The sequence below is a fragment of the Anopheles moucheti genome, chromosome 3 (assembly GCF_943734755.1).
Source record: "Anopheles moucheti chromosome 3, idAnoMoucSN_F20_07, whole genome shotgun sequence".
Classification (NCBI taxonomy): domain Eukaryota; kingdom Metazoa; phylum Arthropoda; class Insecta; order Diptera; family Culicidae; genus Anopheles; species Anopheles moucheti.
Window position 1 is genome coordinate 73940261 of NC_069141.1, and position 20259 is coordinate 73960519.

Consider the following 20259-nt stretch of genomic DNA (forward strand, 5'->3'; position numbering starts at 1 on the left):
GGAATGGCATCGTTGATCGACCGCAGCGATATGATACTCAGGACAGCGTTTTTCCTGCTTTCACCCCACACACCGGACAAGAGCGGTGCCGGCGGCAACGCGAACTCACTCGACAAACAAACGTACGGCCACCGGGGTAGCGGCAGTGCCGGCGGCACCGGCGAGGGCACGAATGCGGGCGAGAGTGGGGAATCCGCCGGTCCGGGACTATCGAACTACTTCGAACAGAGCAGCGACAGCGAGGAGTTGCTCAAGTACTACAAAATGCCGATGCAGTTCGGGACCGAGAACTACACGCTGGTGACGTCGCAGATAGGCAGCACGGCGCACGTCCCCTGCCGGATTCATCATATCGGCGAGGGTGTGGTAAGTAAAGCGGGGTCGGTAACTGGCTCCATTTCGCGTTACAAATGTGCTCCATTTCCGGGGGGTGTGCGTGTGTGTGTGTGGTGGGTAAAAGGTAGCATGGTCGACAAGGACACAACAGTGGTGAAGGGTTTTGTTGGAAGTGTACACTCAAACCGGCGCACTGCATATCGGATGGCACTTGATGGTTTGTGCAGAGAGTTACTTTCGAATCAAATTTCGATTTTTGGTTTTGTTCCGATACATCAAAAACAGCGAGTGAATCGTTCTGTTTCGTGCAATTTGACGTGAATGAAATATTTCATCGCACACAGAGATGTGTTGTTTGCAAACAGTTGTACATTTGATTGATTCTTTCTTTAATTCAGAATTGCGTTTATGTATTGCAAGGATATTTTTATGAAGTTAGTATACAAAAGATTGAAGAATTTTGACTTTATACTTTCTTTTTGTTACTAGAACATTATTATTACTTATTTATTAATAAGCATTACTTATGACATAAGAATAGCTGAGTGAGTTATTTTGAATCTTTACGAAGAGTTATGTGATGTAATTCTCTACCCACTAGCTCATTTATTTCGTTAATTTGTGATTAAACTCACATCTGAACTTCAAATTCACTATAAAGTAAATTAAATTGGAGTGAGTGAGTTAGACAAGTTGTGAACTCTTTAAAAATTGAGTTAAAGAGTTAAATCATCTAGAGATTAAATCAAAGAATAATAACTAATTTCAAGGGGTTTTCAATTAATGTGCACATCCGGATGAGTGATTAATTGGTACCATATACAGTCCTTCCACGACAGGATCAGTACCAAATCTCATTTTTGCCCTTTTTTTCTCGTAAGCTGTAGTAACTTGCACATTCAAATTTTCCTGAAATTGTAATGCCATACAGACACAATCAAGAAAATTCAGCTCATATCAGTAGCAAGTAAAAAAATTAATTCAAATCTAGAATTCCACGAATCTTTGGAGTAAACTACATTTATTTACAGTAATTTCGTACAAATTTAACCGTGGTACAGCGCAAACTCAATAAGCGCATCGTTTAATTTAATAACCAAACATTTCCCAGCTGAGGAAACGATCGGAAATGCAAAGAAACATAGTAAATTGCTCCAAGATCTGTTGGAATCGTTTCAAGGATTAGATCTGAATTGCCAGGGATGGCCACACCGTACCCAAAGGCGGACGTCCGACCAGCAGTCGTCAGCCATCGTGGCAGACTCTCAAACAACCATCAAATGATCGAAAATGGGTGATTACTGAAATTGTGATCGGTAGGAGTTTAGAGAGTGGGTCCTGGTCAGGCGATAGATAAAACCTGCCGAACGTTTCCCAATGGACCCCGGCGGTGGTGTTGCATGAGAGTTCGTGACTGGAATGCTAATTCCGCTCGTTCGCTCTTTTTCACGTGTAATAAACTAGGATTTACGTTCACTGGTGGTGCCGTACGGAACCGATGGACGAACAGTTCACCACCTTAGCCTGCTGCCATCCCATAAAGGCGTCAAGCGTCTAAGCGGAAGGAAACATGAATGTTTAAAGTGCCACCGAATGGTGAAGGAACTGCACGTCACTCTGTAATCTGTGTGGCCCGGGCGAAGAATGTTGATCCCGGGGACGGTAAAGAAACCGTTGCATCACGAGCATGGGAAAGAAAATCCGCCATCCGGATTGATGGTCTCTTGCGCTGTGTGTACTATTTATTATGCTAATAGCCTACTATCGCCAGGTAATATTTCCATCACAAAGCCGCTCTGCTGTTGAGTTGGGTTGCACGGATGAGGGGCAGTGTCGGCATGGTAAGCTAGCAGTAGCTTCCGCACAAAACATTCATCTTTGTTAGAATGTAAACGATTACATTATCCTTTAATCCTATAAAATACGACTTAAAATCAAACACACACACACACTTTAAAAAACATGAGCATACAAGAAGAAATCTGACATTGAGGAGAAGCACTAAAATTACTCAATAATGATCCATTAAACCGAGCAGCAGCAGCAGTGAATAGTGTCCTCGTTAACGTATCCAATCAACTCAAAGTAACGTGTTCAGTGCGCATCAACGATTATTGGTCCGTCCGGCAACCACGGTGAGCCATTTCATTCCTCAAAAGTCACTCTTTATTGTCTATTCCGTCCTATTATTCCGTTTCAAGGAATGCACAGTGCAAAGCGAACGCTTTAGCTGCTGCTGGATGCATTGAACGATCGTCTGCAATTGCAACCAGCGATCCGTTAGCGAAAAGCAATGAATAAATAAAACATCCAAACGGTCCTGTCCACAGGACTTGTCTAGCAATGTGGAAGACTCGCGTGGTAACGTGGTCGCGTTTTGTTCGCAACGCTCGGAATAGACAAAAGCCCCCGGATATCAGTTGCACTTTTCCGCTTGCCAGTATCGATACTGACAGCTGAAGCAAGTACACGTGCAGTATATGGTACAGAGTGGTCGAAAATCGAAAAACAACGAAAAAATCGGTTTGATATACGAGTGTTTGAGTGAAATTTAGCAAATCTGCACCGAATCCTTTGACAGTTTCCATCCATTCAGTCCACCGGGGAAGAAACGATTGCTAAAACCAGTTCCAGTTGCTCTCGCATGCAGCATGCGAGGTCCGTCAGCACCCCGATTGATTGGTGGACAAGTTGTCTTTATGTCGTTTTCCCCCATCGGATGACACCAGCCAGCCTCGTATATCAAGCAGTGTGCAGTGTTCGGTTTCTTCTGGTGGATCCGTATTCGAGCATTCATCAAACACTTCACTGGAACAGGGCCGAGTATAATTGCAAAACTTTATCCTCAACCGCGCACTCATGCTATATGCCCGTGCTCGGGAACTTTATAACACGATGCACAGCTCCCGGCTGGAAAGTCACCGTTTCCGGCTAGCATTGGAACAACATCCATGCTGATGCGGCTCGGTACGAAGCAGCCAAACGACCATCTTCAATCCATAACCTTCTTCCCGTTCCACGTTTCTTATCGTTCACCCAGCAGGTGATCTATTGTGTTTTTTTTTTTGGTTCTATTCCACCCGCCGACTGTACGGGGTACTGCCTTCCATGCAAACACGTGCACTGTTGTGCACATTCCGGCGCGCAATAAACATGCACACTCCTCTTGGTACGTATTTTCGGATGATGCGCGTTTCGGCGCGTAACTCGCTGAAGCTTCCCTTTTGTGCAGTGTGTAATTTGTTTGCTCAGTACAAATAGTTGCACATAATGGGGGAGTGCTTTTTTGGGCGTACCAAAACTGATCCAAACATGTTCGTAATAAAATTCTCCGCTAAAGCTCTCGTAACAATGATAGGGAAAAGAAAAAAAACAAACGCTCCAAACAAACCTTACATCCCAACGAGCACATCACTTCCTGGACTTCCTGGAAAGGGGTTCACACAAAAGGGACCACCTCAACCGCAAATTTCCGAAATTTTGCTGCACACCATCGCCAAACACGAGCGGAGAAACGGCCAGGATATATGGGCATGTTTAATGTTGACCGCACCGCACTATGGAATTAAACCAAGCAAGAAATCGTTGTAAAAGTTTGTTCATCGTTTAGCAATAAACCAGTCACAGCACGCATTTATCATTTCCGGGAAGTTCGCCCATGGCGAAATCCAGACCCCACCGGGTGCGTTGCGTAGGCAACAAACACCAAACGTACCCTTTGCATAGCAATGTGAATGAATCCATGTGTGTGTGTTGTTTTCTTCTTTTCTTTTTATGTTTCCGGCGAAACGACGGCACGAACCATCGCTCCCCGTAGGTGTCTTGGATCCGGCGAAAGGACTATCATCTGCTCACCGTTGGCTTGACGACGTACAGCAGCGATGAAAGATTTAGTGCTACCCACCTGCAAAATTCAGAGGTTTGCCAATTGCACTTGTTGTCGTGTTGTTTATTGTTTTCCCTTCGTTGTTTTCTTCGCTACTCTGTGTTTTTCTTTGCGTTATTTTGGTTTCTGCACCATCATGATGTGATATAAAAGAAGACCCCCTTCCTTCCCAAAAAAAAAAAAAATAAAATAAAAGGTCCTGCTTGTTCTGCTGAGTTTAAGTATCGTTTCAGCACGCGCACGCACTCACACACGTGTACGCGTGTCCGTTCTAACCTATCACTAACATGTGTTTTGATGCTTTACTGTTTTTCCTCACCTGCTCATCACACCCACCCACACGCTGGCGCCTGGACGCGCAGGACTGGACGCTGCAGATAAAGTTCGTGCAGGATCGGGACGCCGGTCTGTACGAATGTCAGGTGTCAACACACCCACCAACGTCAATATTTTTAGAGCTGAAAGTGGTCGGTAAGTAGCATTAGATGACGACTCCCCCAACAGCGCCGTTTGTGTGTGTGTGTGTGTAATCACCGGCGTAAAAGAACCATTCTGGGTGGAGTGCAAATAAATGCCGCATGTGTGTGTGTGTGTGTGTGTGGGGGTCGTAATCATTTCAATCGAGGGCAACGATTAAATAGCACCACGGACTATTCTTTGCGCCCCGTTGCATTAGTCGCACTCTAATTACGGTTGCATAAGAGCGTGATATTGTGCGTGTGTGTGTGTGTGTGTAGTGCTCACATCGCATTGTGAGTTTTGCAGGGTTGAGCAGGCTGGCGAAATCTCATCTTTCCGCTGCGAATGGGTATTTCCCTAGCAGCAGCTAGTCATTATCAGACATTACACACCGGTGAGTAGGTGGGACACATATACACTGCGTTTAATTATCGACGGTATGAGAGTGTAAGGACACGTGTAAAACACCACTAGAAATAATACAACATTGGGAAAGCTCGAGCATATATACAGTGATGGTCATATTTAAATAAGGCTTTTTATTAATTGTATTAAATAATTTTGCTTTCTAATTGTTTGTCGACAATTTGAAAGGACTCTCTAATTTCGAATTCATTAGGGAAACATACAAAAAAAATGCATCTGTAAGTCATGGAAAAACTGCTATTTCATGAAAGAGGGAAATTTACTATATTACGGAAACAACGAACCGTTAAGAGAATGCCAATGTCTGCTAGCACGTAGTAATACTGTAAAAATGTGTTATTTGCCATTGAAAATCATCGATTTTTTTTTCAAGAATAAGCTTAAGGCATCATAGTTCAAGTTCAGATATTGAAAAGATTATAACAGGATTTTTGGATTCCAAAGACAAAGTCGAAACCGTTTTTTGGTAGATGCAATCTTGGTCCTACTCGGGTTTTTGGTAATTATATTGACAAGTTAAGTAAGTTATTAAATTTTACCCGAGCTGCCAAAAACGAGTTCGACAAAACTACCGCGCAATCATTTAATGATCATGCTGGCAGCACTGCGTGAAGCAAAATGAAAAGAACGCAAAGTACCGCAGCTTCTGTCAAATCCATAGCAATCGCGTTGACAGCTGCAACATTCCACCGTCGCTCAATAGTTTTGACTACGCCATCTTCTATTCAATTCAACAACTTGTTGTAGGAGTCAATTATATTATAGATGCTGAGACAGAACGCAGGATGCTTGTGCGGATTATAAGATGCTAAGACAGGTGCGGAATCCTTCCCATCTTCTAAACATTGCTCAAGAAGAAGCTAATTCTGCTCACCCGCTAAATTAAAAACAAAATGGTTGCAAGGCTATTTCATTACCCCAAAATCAACGATAAAACTCAATGTTTTTACATAGATTCATAAAATAAAATATTTAATTCAATTAAATATTTATAAAATACCAATTTATTTTATTTATCAATAAAATAAAATGCAGTACATTTCGATAGATATTATGAACATACAGAAATGTATGAATGAACGACAGAAATTCACTGTCAAAAATTGATGACTTCGAGACAAAATTTAGCGACAACGACTGTATAGTAAATTGCACAGCGGTCTTACTACACTGACCACCACTGTACATACATCGTACCGTATCGTTTGCTAACTGAAAAAGCTTCTCGCCCATTACAATCATGCAGTATTGTTTTATTACAAATAGTACTTTTAATCTTATTTTGTGCACACAACCCAAGGCACCCAGTCATACTCCTGCTTGCTCCCTAGAAATGTCATCACCCGGCGTACCGGTACCGACACCCATTAATTCTATGCTTTATGGAGCTTCACTCCGCACAGCATATCATCAAGCAGATTGCGTTGCAAACCTCACGTTGGCGGTGTCGTTTCTACCGTCGCTGCATGTAACTTAATACCGTAATGGCCAATTTTATATGCTCTTTATTGTGCCCCACACACACGGGTCCAGTTACGCATGCGAAAAGCAAACACCCGCAGGGTCCAATGGAAAAATCCCCAGCCCAGGCCCAGGGCGGGCAGCGGACAAATATTTCAAATATTTCTACTGTCATTCTTTGCAGCAATTCTGCCGCGCGGAGTGAAGTAGCGTGTGGATGTTTTATGTGGCTCGGGCAACAAAAAAAAACGTTTAGCTGCGCTGCATTGCTTACGCAACGTTACGCAAGTTTGTGAAGCATAGTTTAAAGACGTTGGGGGGCGTACCAGCCGTGTTAAGAATTATTGCCGACAATTTTCATTAAGAGGATTTGAAATACATTTGCTTTATGTGATTTAAAGCAACGATTTATTGCGTAACACACTACTCGCATGGATAACCCAACGCGTTCCATTAGCGTGCAGGTTAGTAAGGAGCAAATAGAATTAGCGAAACGTACGACAGTGTCGTCAAGCTCGGAGAGTGGTTCAGATACACCGCAACCAGACAACCAACCAGAGACTTGGTGTAGGTGTTTTGCAGAAGTCTGACAAATAATAAGCTACTCAGCTGAAGCACATCCAATATGCTGCAGCTTGCCTAATTCATCACAACGGCGGCTCCTTCACCACAATTCTGGGGCGGGGGGAGAGATTAATTCGATAAATCTGTCCCGTGCTGGAGATTGTCTTTTCTGTTTTTACCGAGAACAGCACCGTTGAAAGCTTAGCTGGCAGAATTTCCCTAGCCGCGCATCCCCCCACAGTTTGGTTTGTTTATCCGTGTCCGTTTTCTTTCTTCTTTTGTTTCCTTTGCTTTTGCTTACCTTTTTTCTTTCTGTTTGATCGTCCTTTCTTCGCGGGGGTATTTCTTGTATGCCGGCGGGCCCCGGTCCAGATGACCCATTAATTCTGTCCATTTAAGGAATTTCCCTTTTTGCACCGGTCGGCAAACGGCAAACGTACCACCGAACCGAATGGACCGGTTTTCGCATTTTCCCACACAAGTACATGATTCGTCATCTTGATTCTTTTCTTCTCGGTTTTGCTATTGCTTTGCCGCGTTCGTCCGAGTTTCCCTAAAAACAGATATAATCTGCCAGAGAGGAGAGGGGGTCGGTGGTGGGTGGTGGCTCTTGTAATAAGTGCTGCGAGACATGCAACATCATGCGAACATCGTGCCCGGCACTTGTTTTCCTTCAGTCAATCCATTTTTGCCGTTCCGGGTTTTTCCGTGGAGGAGGCCGTCACGGCACTGTAACCACCGGGATGCTGTTGTGGCAGTGTCAAGCAAGCACCGAAGTTGTTGGATGCTTGTTGATTTCAATTACATAACTGTCTTACACCGGGCCCAACACAACAATTCGAAACGGGGCCCAGTCAACCTGACGAAGTCCCAGAAAGCCCCCGAATGGCTGGAAATGAAGAATCAAATAAAACCCGGCCACACCACAAACCCCCCCGATATGTGTGGGGATGGAAATGGAAATCGTGACAAAATGTCACTCTGACTCGGTGCGGGGAAGGGTGAAGGTGGAAGGGGGTTGGGGGGTTGTGTGTTAGGCAGCCCCCCGATTGCTACGGAAGGATGGTGGTATTTACATTTTCCCTCCATTTATCACACATTCGATGCGATCACGAAAAAAGGGAATGCTCATCGCGGGGTACAGGAAATTAAATGGTTTGCCTTTTGGAAATGGTTGACGCTGAGTTGCTTAAAATGGAAAAGAAGCCCACCAACACACCGACAAATAAACAAACAAACAAACCAAAAAAAAAAAGCAGACGGAACTAGACCTTTCGTGCGTGTGAGGTAGTTAATTTTCATCAAAACCGGAAGCATGAAATTGTCACGCGGGATGTTGATTTAGCCATGAATGATGGCGTTTCCGGCTGCCATCGCTCACTTGGGCGGTAAACTCGGCACCCGATCGGCGGCGGGGTGGATCGCGTGAGCTTTCATTCCGCCTGTTTCCTTCCATCGACTCGACTTCAAACATTCAAAGAGCCAGAAACGAGCCCCACGATACCGTGCAGTTTTGTTGCGTCATACTGAGCGTTTTTTTTTTGGGGAGGGGGAGGGTGATGGGATCAAAAGTTTTGCGCAATACTGCCCTCGGGGGGCGCGCGATTGTTAGCGATTGAGAGCCCCACTCTCGCGAGCCACAATCGGAAGACAATCGAACGCCACGATTGCGATCCTCTTTTTCCTCGCAGCCAAAACAACAACCAAAAATGCCCAACGCCCAAAGCGCGGAGCTTATGTGCCGTGGGCCGTGGTTTTGCTGCATCCGGATGCTGATGTTGTCTGCAGTTTCTCATTAGGCAGTATTGCTTGGCGTTTTAAGCCGGACGACACTTGGGCGAGCAGGCGAGTCCCATGCAAACAATCACAAATGGGCAATCACGGCAATGTTTTCCTGTGCGCTTTACCAAGTCTGGTCACGTTTCGCCATGGGAAGTACGCCACGGCAAATAATATGCACGACGATGGACGGGGCGCAGGAAGGGGGTGGGGAGGGGGAAGGGTCTCCGTAATCACTTCCCGATGCTGTGGTGAAAGTTTGGGCTCGGGAACGGTTGCAGAAGATTATCAGTGTGGTATTTGGTAGTGGAGGCGACCTACTCAACGCCGTCTGATAGTGGAGCGCTTTTCTTTTTCGTTTCTTTTCAATAGAAAAAAAATTAATAAGATCCACAAACGAGCGCACCAAAAGTATGGGGGGGTATGCTGCAACCCAAAAACTCCGAACTTCCGGAAAGGACTTTCGGAATGAAGTTTTGCTCCGGGGGGAAAAAATTACTTTCTCGCAGTCGCAAGTCGATTTGCGTGCGCGCATTTGCGTGAGAAATAAATGAGATCGCAAGTACGGAAATACTTGGTGAAGGGAAAGGGAGGGGGAGGGTGGGGGTGTGTGGGGCGAGGGTGCCAAAATTGAAAACCGAGTGTCAGGTTTGTGCACCCAAAACCCCTCATTTTTTGGCAGTCCATTTTGCAACCGGTTGTAGACAGAAAAAAACCCCCTTCTCTCGAATAGGCTGACTTTGTTTTGATGTTTTGTGCTTACTCGTTACAGTCCAACCTCCCCTATCTCATCGTGTTCCTTTCGATAACTCTACTTTGAATGGGCGCCAAGGCAACCAACGACGGTTGTATAGTTATAGCTTGGGCTGCCTTGCATAAACGTGAGCACCACTAAAGCCGAAATTAATAGCACTTTGAGAGCTTTCTTACATCCCACGCCCCACCCACCCCCCTTTAGAACACCACCACCATAAGCAAAGTTCTCGTGCTTGGTAATACGGTGGACTACTGCGATTATTTGGAATCCCTTTTTGGTTGCCCTTCCGTTGGATTGTGCTTACATTTTTACACTGCTTTTCTTTGTCCCTCTCTCTCACACTCTCTCTCTCTCTCTCTCTCTTATGGTCGTGTGTGTGTGTGACGTAGCGGCAGTGTTAGGTCGGTCGGTTGGTGGTTAGATTGATGGCACTTCATATTTGTTGTGCGAACGAGGCAAGTTTGCAAAGTTTGCACCTCTTTTGTAACGAGCTCATTGCAACATCCACCACAGCGGTGTACAGCGGATCGACAATCCGTACGAGCACACTTTTTACAGGGTACTGGCGAAAGTTTTTCCTGCTCTTTTAACGGAAGGCAACGGTGTCCCTTTGCTTTTGTGTGTGTGTGTGTTGCCAGCCGGAAAATGGGGGAGTAAAAATGCCTTCGTTAAAGTAGCAAATAAATAACGAACCAGGGCCAGGATTTTAACTACCCTTCGGGTTCTCATATATGCACAACCCCCAACCGCCCCCTCGCCCCCACTGGCAGCGCATGACTGATGGACCTTGCTGCCGGTACGAACAACGGGCGTACGAAAGTGATCCAAAACTGTCATCACGTGGTATGAATTTACTCGCAGGCTTCAAGTTTTCGCACTTGTTCATTTTTCAAATTGAAAGCTCATTGTGTGGAGGGTAGAGTTTTTATCTCGCCCACTTCCTGCGCTCCTTATTTCCACCCCTCAGAGGGGTGAGTGTGGTGAATATTTATGTCCCTTAACTTTCAGCAATTCATTAACGTGATGTGATCCGAACGGGATGTACAAGGTGTGGTGAAAATTTTAAAACTTTCCATGATACTCCGTCGGGGGGATTCAATGAGTGAGGATAGATGTAACTTTATGTTATGTGTACCGGAAGTAATGTTTAAAAGTTACTTAAGCTCTTACGAAACTCACCAGAACTATCAAACAATTAAACAATTTAACACCAGCTTTTTTTAAAAAAAATGCTTTAATGTTAAAAGCTTTATAATGAATGCATGAGTTTATACTCAAGTCTTCCGCTTCACTTGAAATGTCCTTGAAATAAAATGGTACAGAAAAACCTTTTCCACCGAATTAAACCCAATTTGGTTCTCATAAAAAAAAATTGTTATTTGATATGCCAAACGACATTTTCTGGCAATTTTCCAATGGTAAAAGAAATTGCAACCGAAATCTATTTACATCATAACCATGTAAACGAATTTGTAACTCGTGTTTCCGTGTTATTACGTTTTATTGATTTTATTTCAATCTTGTTACAATTTGAGATTACGTAGATTTAGTTATTCCCTTTACATTGTAAATATTTTTAAAAAATTGTAAACCTTGGCAAACCAAGCACTGCCTACCTTGTTTTTTGCCACCTTGGGTATGTAAGAACCTTACGCGACAGTAGAAAATAGAGGGAAGGTGATCGTCAACGGACGAAATAGAAGTGCTTTGTGCTTTGGTGAGAAATAAAATGAAATTCCTTTTAATCTGATTCTCCATTTTTGTTTACTTTTCTTCCATTTTAACTCCAACTCTTGATGAAGTCTCCACTTTCTCTCAAGTTTCAAGCAGAACAACTTCGCAACAGTTAAAATGGAGAGAAATTAAACATTTAGGGCGATACTTCTCCGTACGGATTACGCAGCTCGTAGTTGATCTACGAGCGTGTGGCCCAACACACGTCGCATTTGTTTAGCGCGCACATCTTGAAACGATCTTCCCGCTCTCTGACTCGACGGAACAAATTCCTTCCCGAAGCGATACATAATGGCATTCTTTGTGCTGAAGTATTCGTGGAATGTCTATCCAATCTTGCACAAACTACGTACGTAACGGAACGCGTCCCAGTTCGAAACGCACGCAAACGCAACGTCTACCTCACGCTCACGATCGATCCCTTTCCGAACCGAAGTGCCAACAACAAATCTCTTAAGAATATTATCCACTCCACAATTCCTGGTACGCGAAGGACACCTCGGAGGGTTACCGTAATGCTTGCGCGTGGCATTGGCATCGGTGCCCGAGATTGCAGGAGTTGCCGAAAACGCTCAAGAAAACAACGCAAAAACCCCAAAACACAGTGTGCTCTATCTCGCTGCCCTCTCGCTGCTGATGCGGCGCAACGGGACGGAAAATGTCATTTCGGTGCTGTTCAAACTTTAATATTGTAATTTGAAAAGTTCGTTCCGTCGGGCATGGTCGGCAAACTGGAAAAAGGACACCGGAGATTTCGTCCACCATCCACCATGTCTGGGCAACCGTGGCTGACGTTTTGGGGGTGTTTTCAGACGGTGATTTTTTTTTTGTTGGTATGATGTGCCGCATGCCGGACACTCGTGCAAGTGGGGGGGTTAGGTTATGAAATGGCACAGAAGTAATGCTTTCAAAAGTGCAGCCACAACCTGTAGTTACACGGTTCGGCGGGGGGAAGATGCCATTATTCTCGGTTGTCGTAATTGTCGTAAATGGCAAATTGTTTGCTCATCCATTCGCCGGCTAGCACAATTCTATTAGCTGCCGGTCAATAAAGCGACATGGCTCACATAACCGGCGTTAAAGTGTAACGATTGCTTCAAGTACTTATTGAGGATTGTTAATGGAAAGTTAGTTTACATCGTAAAATTCTTTCATGTAGCCGTTTTTTTATCTATTTTACCTTTATGATAACTGCGACATTCATTTTATATTTCTTAGTATTGTAATGAATATCTTCTGATTACCTTTTAAAATGTTAATCATTTTAATGTTCTCTTGCTGCTGCACCTCGCAAATCCCCTTTTACTAATTTTAAAGTTCTGCACTAATTGAAGCTACCGCTCCTTCCTGCCATGATTATTATGCGCTTACTATCTTCATTATGCTAGTGGTTGATGAATACCGGATGCTGGGGAACGGATACAAGTATGCACGCTCTATTTCCGCTCGGTGGAAGCAAGCGTCCGGCGATCGTCGAAAATGGCGATCGACATTCGCTAAGTGGATGATGGCTTCCGGGAAACCAAAATTAGTTAATGAATACGTTTTCATCAGTTCGTATAGTACCGAGTCTCAAAGTACATTAGTATTATGAACCGTTGTTTGAGTTGATAAAATCTCCGCTCTTTGTTTGAAAACGCTTTTACAACGTAAGCTTTTCCGAGCTAAAACGGGTACCAATGTTATTTGATTCTTTTTTCCTGCGTCAGTTTTACATTTTCACGAACAAAAGGGTACGGTTTACTCAGATAATACAAATTTTGCAGAATTCGACCATACCGAACGTTTTAAATATTAATTAAAATTGATCGTTACTGCGGAAAGATTTGAACATTGCGTAGAATTCCAACACAGAAATAATTATGTGTCTTTTTTTTTATCTCATCACGTCATGAGTCAGAACGGACGTACGATGCGTATAATGCATGGTCCGAACAAGCTGCCCAAAAAATTCCTCAAAAACAGTACCTGAATAAGCATAAGTAGTGTTTGGAAATTATCTACCCCGTATACAAGAAGATACTAGATAAGCTAAAGTGCAGCAACTATAGAAGTATTACGACGTTAAATACTTTTAACAAAATATTCTTCCTTATGCTACAAGAAAAATCGTTCTAATTTTAAAATCAATTAAATATGAGGACACTTTGATTTGACGGTCTTACTTGTTCACTGTCTATTTTATTCTGTTCTTTTTAAATGACAGCTGTCAAAAATTGCGGTCGTCGCTCAATGCGCGTTTACACGTATATACATCTATTTTATTATTATTTTATTTTTTTTTTAACTTCTACATAATCAAGAAAAATTTCACCTATCTTAGGGCAAAGGTCTGCACCGACCACAACATTGATGTAGATACATCAATATCACTCTCCAACGTTCAATCGATATCGATTGAATCTTTAATCATAGATTTAAATAATAATAAAATAGTTGCTGTTGAGTCGAGCCAAAATGGAGACGCCCAGTAGTTTATACAAACTATTAAACTAATTCCATTGGGGCAATTGGAATGACTTTTTTTTTTGAGAAATTTTACACCTTGCTTCAATGTTCAGAAATGATCGATTTTTCGTAATTTCTTCTCCAATTTTTAACGTTTTTGAAATTATTTAATTTCAATAAGCGAAAATACAGATTTGTTAAAAGTACTACACTTTTGGGCCGTTGCAGAATGATAGTGCTCGTAGCATTCATCTTCGTATGGATCATACGCAATAATAAGGCATAAGATTCTTAAAAGGTGAAACTCTCCAAGTAGTTCTTTCGATGGAATTTGCTGACCATTGCTCTTTGACCATTTAGACCAGACAAGGGAATTCTGGTATCCCTTCAAGCCATTCCAATGGTGAGTTCTGTCGTAACAGTTGCCAAAGTCAGAGCGTTTGGCAGTACAGTTTTCTTCCCCAGTCTGCCAGCCAGTTTAAGAAGAGCAGCAATTCCTACGTTAATAATCCTTGTTTGTGATGATTCCGACTAAAGTAAAAGCAAAAAAACACACACACTAAAAGGTAACTTCAGCCCCAAATGTCCTCTATATTTGGTGCTTATAAAGCGACATACGCACAACGGAAAGACAAAAATACGATACAAGCAAATCGCCTCGGGCGCCTACCGGGTCAGTGCCTTATTCTACCCCGTTCCACGTGTGTGTAAGCATTTATCCTCACCCCTCGAGCAATCTCAGTAATGAATCATAGGCTTTGCTTCGTAGCTGTTTTTGACTATCATTATTTACCCATTTCCAGCCTGCTGTGTTAAGCAGTTTGCGCTAAACCTGCCCATTTCAACATTGCCAAATAATAATGCGTGGCAGTGGCAAATTATACCTTTCCATTTCCATTACCTAGAGCCAGATCGGGGGGTGTTTTTTTTTTTTTTTGGTTGTTTTTTTATTGCTCGTTCTCCTCGTGCTGTGTACACGAGAATGATGACGACGGTACATTTTCGCAGAACAGATCTCATCGACGATAAACTTTCTACACAAACCGCCACATGATGGAAGGAGCTTCACAAGGTTCACCTTCAAACAGCACCAAAAGTAAAGCAGGAGCAGGAAACAAAAATCCTCATCCCGATTACTTTCCCGCTGCAGAAGACAAACGGCTGTGGCTCTTAATTATACCTTTAATTTTGCATTCGAATACTAATGATTGCCACATTTGGTGCCGGTTTTCTGTAACGTTTACCGGGGGTCGTTTTTTTCTTCTTTCGTTTACCGCCCCGTGTAGCAAAATAAATCTCCATCTGAAAACGGCGCAGCCGGAGCGTTTTGAAATAATCCAGACCACCACCAAATTGTGATTTTCCATCGCGAATGACACCGTTCTGCTGCTACCTTCGCTAAAGCTGCATTGAATTTGCTTGTTGGCTTTTTTTTCCTCTGCTTCCTGCTCATCACGTTCATTAATTCTTGCTTTACATCCTCTCCGGGCCCCGATGGACCTTTTGCGGTAGAGGTGGGTGTTGCTAGAATAAAAAAAGGAAAACCAAAACAAAAAAAAATACACAACAAGCGTAAACAGCATCGTCACGCGCTTCTCCACCACCCACCGAAAAATTGGTGAATAGGAAACACAATTTAGAGCTCCCCGGTCTGGTCGGTGCGGGGAAAACAATTAGCACCCAGTGTCCGTACGCAAGCGTTCGGCTTCCAGCATACGGCGTGTAAACTGTGAAATGAAAATAAAACAAGCTTAGCATAATATCAGCATCAGAAACCGGGCGACGGCACTGCTACATGCAATCAATTCCCAGCGGCAAACACCGGTATGAATAGTCGGTTCCCCGGCTCTCTCCTTCGCCCCCCGGAAAAATGTTCCCCATCTCCCGCCCTTTATTTCCATGGATCCAACGCCGAATCTCCGATTTTTGTGTCATTTTTATTTTTTGGTACCCTCCAACGGTCCTGGGAAATTGGTTTTGGTCGAAGAAAATAGTCCTTCAATTTATTGCCCCTACGGTTCGGCAACAGTGGCTCGGAGAGTTCTATCGTAGTACACCACCTCGGGGGTGTGTACTACGGAGCACCGTTCCGGATGGGGTGGAAAATTAATTAACTGTACTCACTGTTTGACCCATGCTGGCGAATTGTTGTGTGTTTCGACTTTCCCCCCTTTAGTGGGGACAAATTTTCGTCCCATTGGTGTGCTGCATGATAAAAGTCAATTCGCTTGGTTTTATTTTGACACTTTTTACCGCCCCCTTTTACTCATCCCCTCTTTTTTTGTTTTAAATACCCTAAACCGGATCCACGTGACGATGTGTGTAGCAATAATCAAATGATCCGTTTTAACGATTTTTAATAACTTTAATAGCTGCATTTTGCATTGCGAACGCATTAAAAGCAAATAAAGCTCTCACAATCACACCGAAAAATGTTGTAAAACGATGAACCGCACTGTCGTTACGATTGGCATTCGTTCATTTCTTCGTGGCACACAATCTGCATGAAAGCACATCAAAGCACATCAAACAGAACTTGGTGATAGTAAAGGTAGTATTTTTTGTAACTTTGAAGATAATGTAGGTATTTGCTTGTCCGTTGGTATTTAATCAAACACAAATTGCTTCCACATTATATCCGTATCGCCACCGGCACCGGGAGCGTATCCAGACTAATGGGTAAAAGTGGGTGTTTTTTTTTTTGTTTCGGGTGTGCAGTGAAATTAATTTCGCTCCATTACTGACTGTGTCCCAATACAATTAAGATACACAGTTTTGCATGTGTCACTTTACCTTCGATGGAACTTTCAATAGAGAAGCAAAAAAATTGCACACAGTAGTACGCACGATCACAGCAACCAGCGATCTATCAACAAGCAAATTCGTTTTTGTCCGATCTGTCAGTTCTGCAGTTGCGATGATGGAAATGGTAAAATCGATAAAAATTGCCTTTTAACGTTTACTTAGCATCTATATAAGCGGGATAAAAACGAAGGTATATTTTTATGTTGCATTGCACTACGGTAAAATCAATAACGACATACCTGCCCTCGGTGCATCGGTGTTGAACCAAAAACGATTCCTATAAAGTGTCTTTCCATCAACGCACAGTGGGCGTTTTTTAGGATGGCTTTTAAAGGATTATACTAATGAAAGCATTTGAAAATACATTGCGTTTTTTACAATTTAGTCTATTGGAATATTTTGTTTTCAATTTAAATTACTCAATGATTGTGGCCAAACAACAATTTAAGTTTTGAATGCTGAATTTTATATTTTTCGACGCACAAATCTAGACTTATTTTCTTTTTGTTCCCAAACAATCTTCTGCAAATAGATATTTTCAGTCGTACTACGTACTACCGTTGATCGAGAATTAAATTAATTTGAAATTTTGTGCAAAACTTCCAGTTCAAAACGGCTTTTTAAAGAGCTAATCTAAAAACAATCAACGATGGAGACGCCTAGTACTTCATATACTTCCATAAACAGATAATTAAATATAAACTTAAATAAAACACTTATAAATGTAATCCAGTGGAAGCTTTAACACATTTTATTTTTGATGTATTGTTTGGACTTATCAATATTAGAAAATGATGATCCATTTGGTTACGGAATATAAATATGCAAATGGTTTTAGCTGTTGTATTTATCAATCCTTCTGCTTCAGAACGATAATCAAGTTCGAATCTTAATTGGGTTGGGTTGGGTTGAAAATTACAAAATCAAATCTTATTTTTTCTTCCCAAACCTTTACTTTGTCCGCTTCGAAATCTGCATGGAAATGGAGGCACTTTGTTTTGAATCATTTATTAATTGAATATTGTAGACGAAGTGCCCATGATTAGTCTACGTTTCATAAAGCATAATTTAGGACTTTTTCCACGGAAAATTTTAAATCTCTTCGCGATTCGAAACATGTTTTACGCACTTTTTTGCACAGCTAATTTAGTATTCAATAAATCATCGAAAAAGTTTTCCACGACATTGTGCTATCATATTAAAAATAACACGTGCAAAATGTGTACCTTTTGCTCACGTCCTTGAGCCTTCTCTTTGGGTAAGTGCACATTCTACCCCATTGTAGGAATGCATTCAGCAAAATTTATGTACTGCAATTTTGCAAATTTAAAAAAAACAAACCACACGTTCACGAACGGTGCCACACTTGGGCCAGATTACTGGTCCTAAAATTACGCTAAAATAAGAGCATGAGCTGTGGAAGCTGGGTTGAAAGAATGGCATCCATACCATTCCACTAGACACCAACTATGCCGCGCTAGATAGGGAAAGCCGAATAGGTAAACGGGATGGTAATAAAGGATGGTGGTTAGAAAATAATAGGAAATGACTTCGTCTCTTGGCATTCACGGCAACAATATCCCACCGGTCCCTGTGTGTCTGTGCGTGTGTCTGTCCCCGCATTCTTTTGTGTCGTAAAGTGACTTTATACTTGTGGAGTTTTTTTTTTGTTTGCTTTTTTGCTTTTTAATAGTTTTTTTTTCTATCTCTCTCTCTCTCTCCGTACGCCATTTCAATTCCACCAGCTCCACCGTTGAGCACAATGACGTTAATGGGCCACTCATTGTTGTTGAAGCTGTGCTTGAATGAAAGCCACCGCATGAATGAATGCATGACTGGTTCAGTGTTTGTGGTCAAAGTTAAGTCAAAGTCGGTGGTTGATGATGTGCCACTGACGAGCGCATATATGTGTGTGTGTGTGTGTGTGTGTGTGTGTGTGAATGAGAGGGTGAGGATTGCACCAGCAAACATAAATAATCCCATAATGATGCATGAGCCACACAGCTCACCGCGCTCCTGCTGCGTTGAGCGGTATGATAAAGATGTCATTAAAAACAATGGACTGAAAAGCTAATGGTTAATGATATCGCTCGTGCAATAAACCGTACTTTTTAACACAAAAAAAACATTATGTGTTTAACACAAAAAACATGTATTATAAAAAATACTTTTATAAAAAGGTTTCATTAGCATATCTGATTCACTTTGAGGGATGATTGATGGTGCGTTATATACTCCTTAAATTATAAATTTTATAATAATTAAAGATGTAAAGCTTAAAATAAATTTTCGCACTTTACATGTTGCATGCGTGCCCTTTTTTAGTACACAATCTTTTACTATAAATGTTTGAAAAATAATATCAATTTGATATGCTACCTCTCTTAATATGATGGGTGAAATTAATACTTAAAATAAAGCAAACCATCGACAGAAGCAAGGGAAATCGCACTCAATCTCTAATCAACAGTCCAATTCACACAAATGTGCTCACGGGGAAGTGACACAAATCACCGAAAATCCTAGAAAAATACCAACAAAACAGTACCCCAACACGACGAAACATTTGGCTGGTTTGACACTATTTGACTGAAAGCTTTCGGCTGACAGCCTCTTCTGAGCTGTCCCGTTTCGGATAAATGTTTCCCAAGACGTGTTCAAACGACTTCTATCAAGGCATCAGGTTTTGTGCCTCTTCTTTTTGCGTTCAACTCTGCACTGTGCACTGTGTGTCGGATTATTTGTTTTGCGGAAATCAAACCATCGCTGCTGCGTTGCCATTTTATTCTTTCATTCACCGGCACACTTTACCTTTTTTCCGTACCGAACCAGCCAGCGGGAGCCGCACGATTTACGGTGAGCGTAGTTTTTGGGGGCTAAAACCCCTCCCACCATGATCGAGAGCCGTTCGATCACGCGATTGAACATTGCAGTGAACATCGAACCTGGTGCCCCAACCCCCCCACAAGAAGTGCTGCCGGTGGCAGTGGCGATAAAAATTGAAAATCCACACCGAAAAAGCGGAGAAGTAAAAATTAGGATTTATGTCCCATAATCAGTTTATTGATAACATTCCGGGATTTTTTTTTGTTGCTGTGTTGCTTGTGCTCGGTGCCTTCGTTTGCACTCCTTATTGCCATCCGGATTTGGCAGATGGCGTAGGTTAGCAGCATCTCGAGGGATGCTTCAACCGGGCAAATGGTGCTGCGAGCCATCTTCGTTAACGCGCCCGGCCCACTTGCCTCCGGGAGCTGATGCTAACGCCTTTCACAATCTTGCAAAGCCGAAAGAAAATGAGAGTTGACTGGTGGAAATAATCAAAGCCCCAAGGTTGTTTCCCGCATTGTATTGAGCGCACGTTCCATTATGATGCACACAGTGTACAAACTGGTACGGAATCGAGGGATGGTGGCGTTGAGATTTCTACTAACATAAAGAGAAACTCTGTCACGAGTCACAATTGACACGGGAGAACAATGTCCGTAGAATTTAAGACAAAAAACCCCCGGAAATGGAAGTAATATACGCTGGTTTGAAAGGCAGACCTAATAAATGGTAGGCTTTTGATCCTTACCCAGCCCACATTCGGCGAACGTTACGCGGG

At 42.6% G+C, this 20259-nt stretch overlaps 1 protein-coding gene across 1 annotated transcript in view; it reads left to right on the forward strand.

The window, feature by feature from the left end:
• Nucleotides 1–20259, forward strand: part of LOC128303558 (uncharacterized) — a 48413-nt gene that overhangs the window by 13695 nt on the left and 14459 nt on the right. The window contains exons 2-4 of the mRNA XM_053040547.1: nt 2–366; nt 4154–4255; nt 4585–4693. Of these exons, the coding sequence (XP_052896507.1) occupies nt 2–366; nt 4154–4255; nt 4585–4693 (576 nt within the window). The remainder of the gene's footprint in view (nt 1; nt 367–4153; nt 4256–4584; nt 4694–20259) is intronic.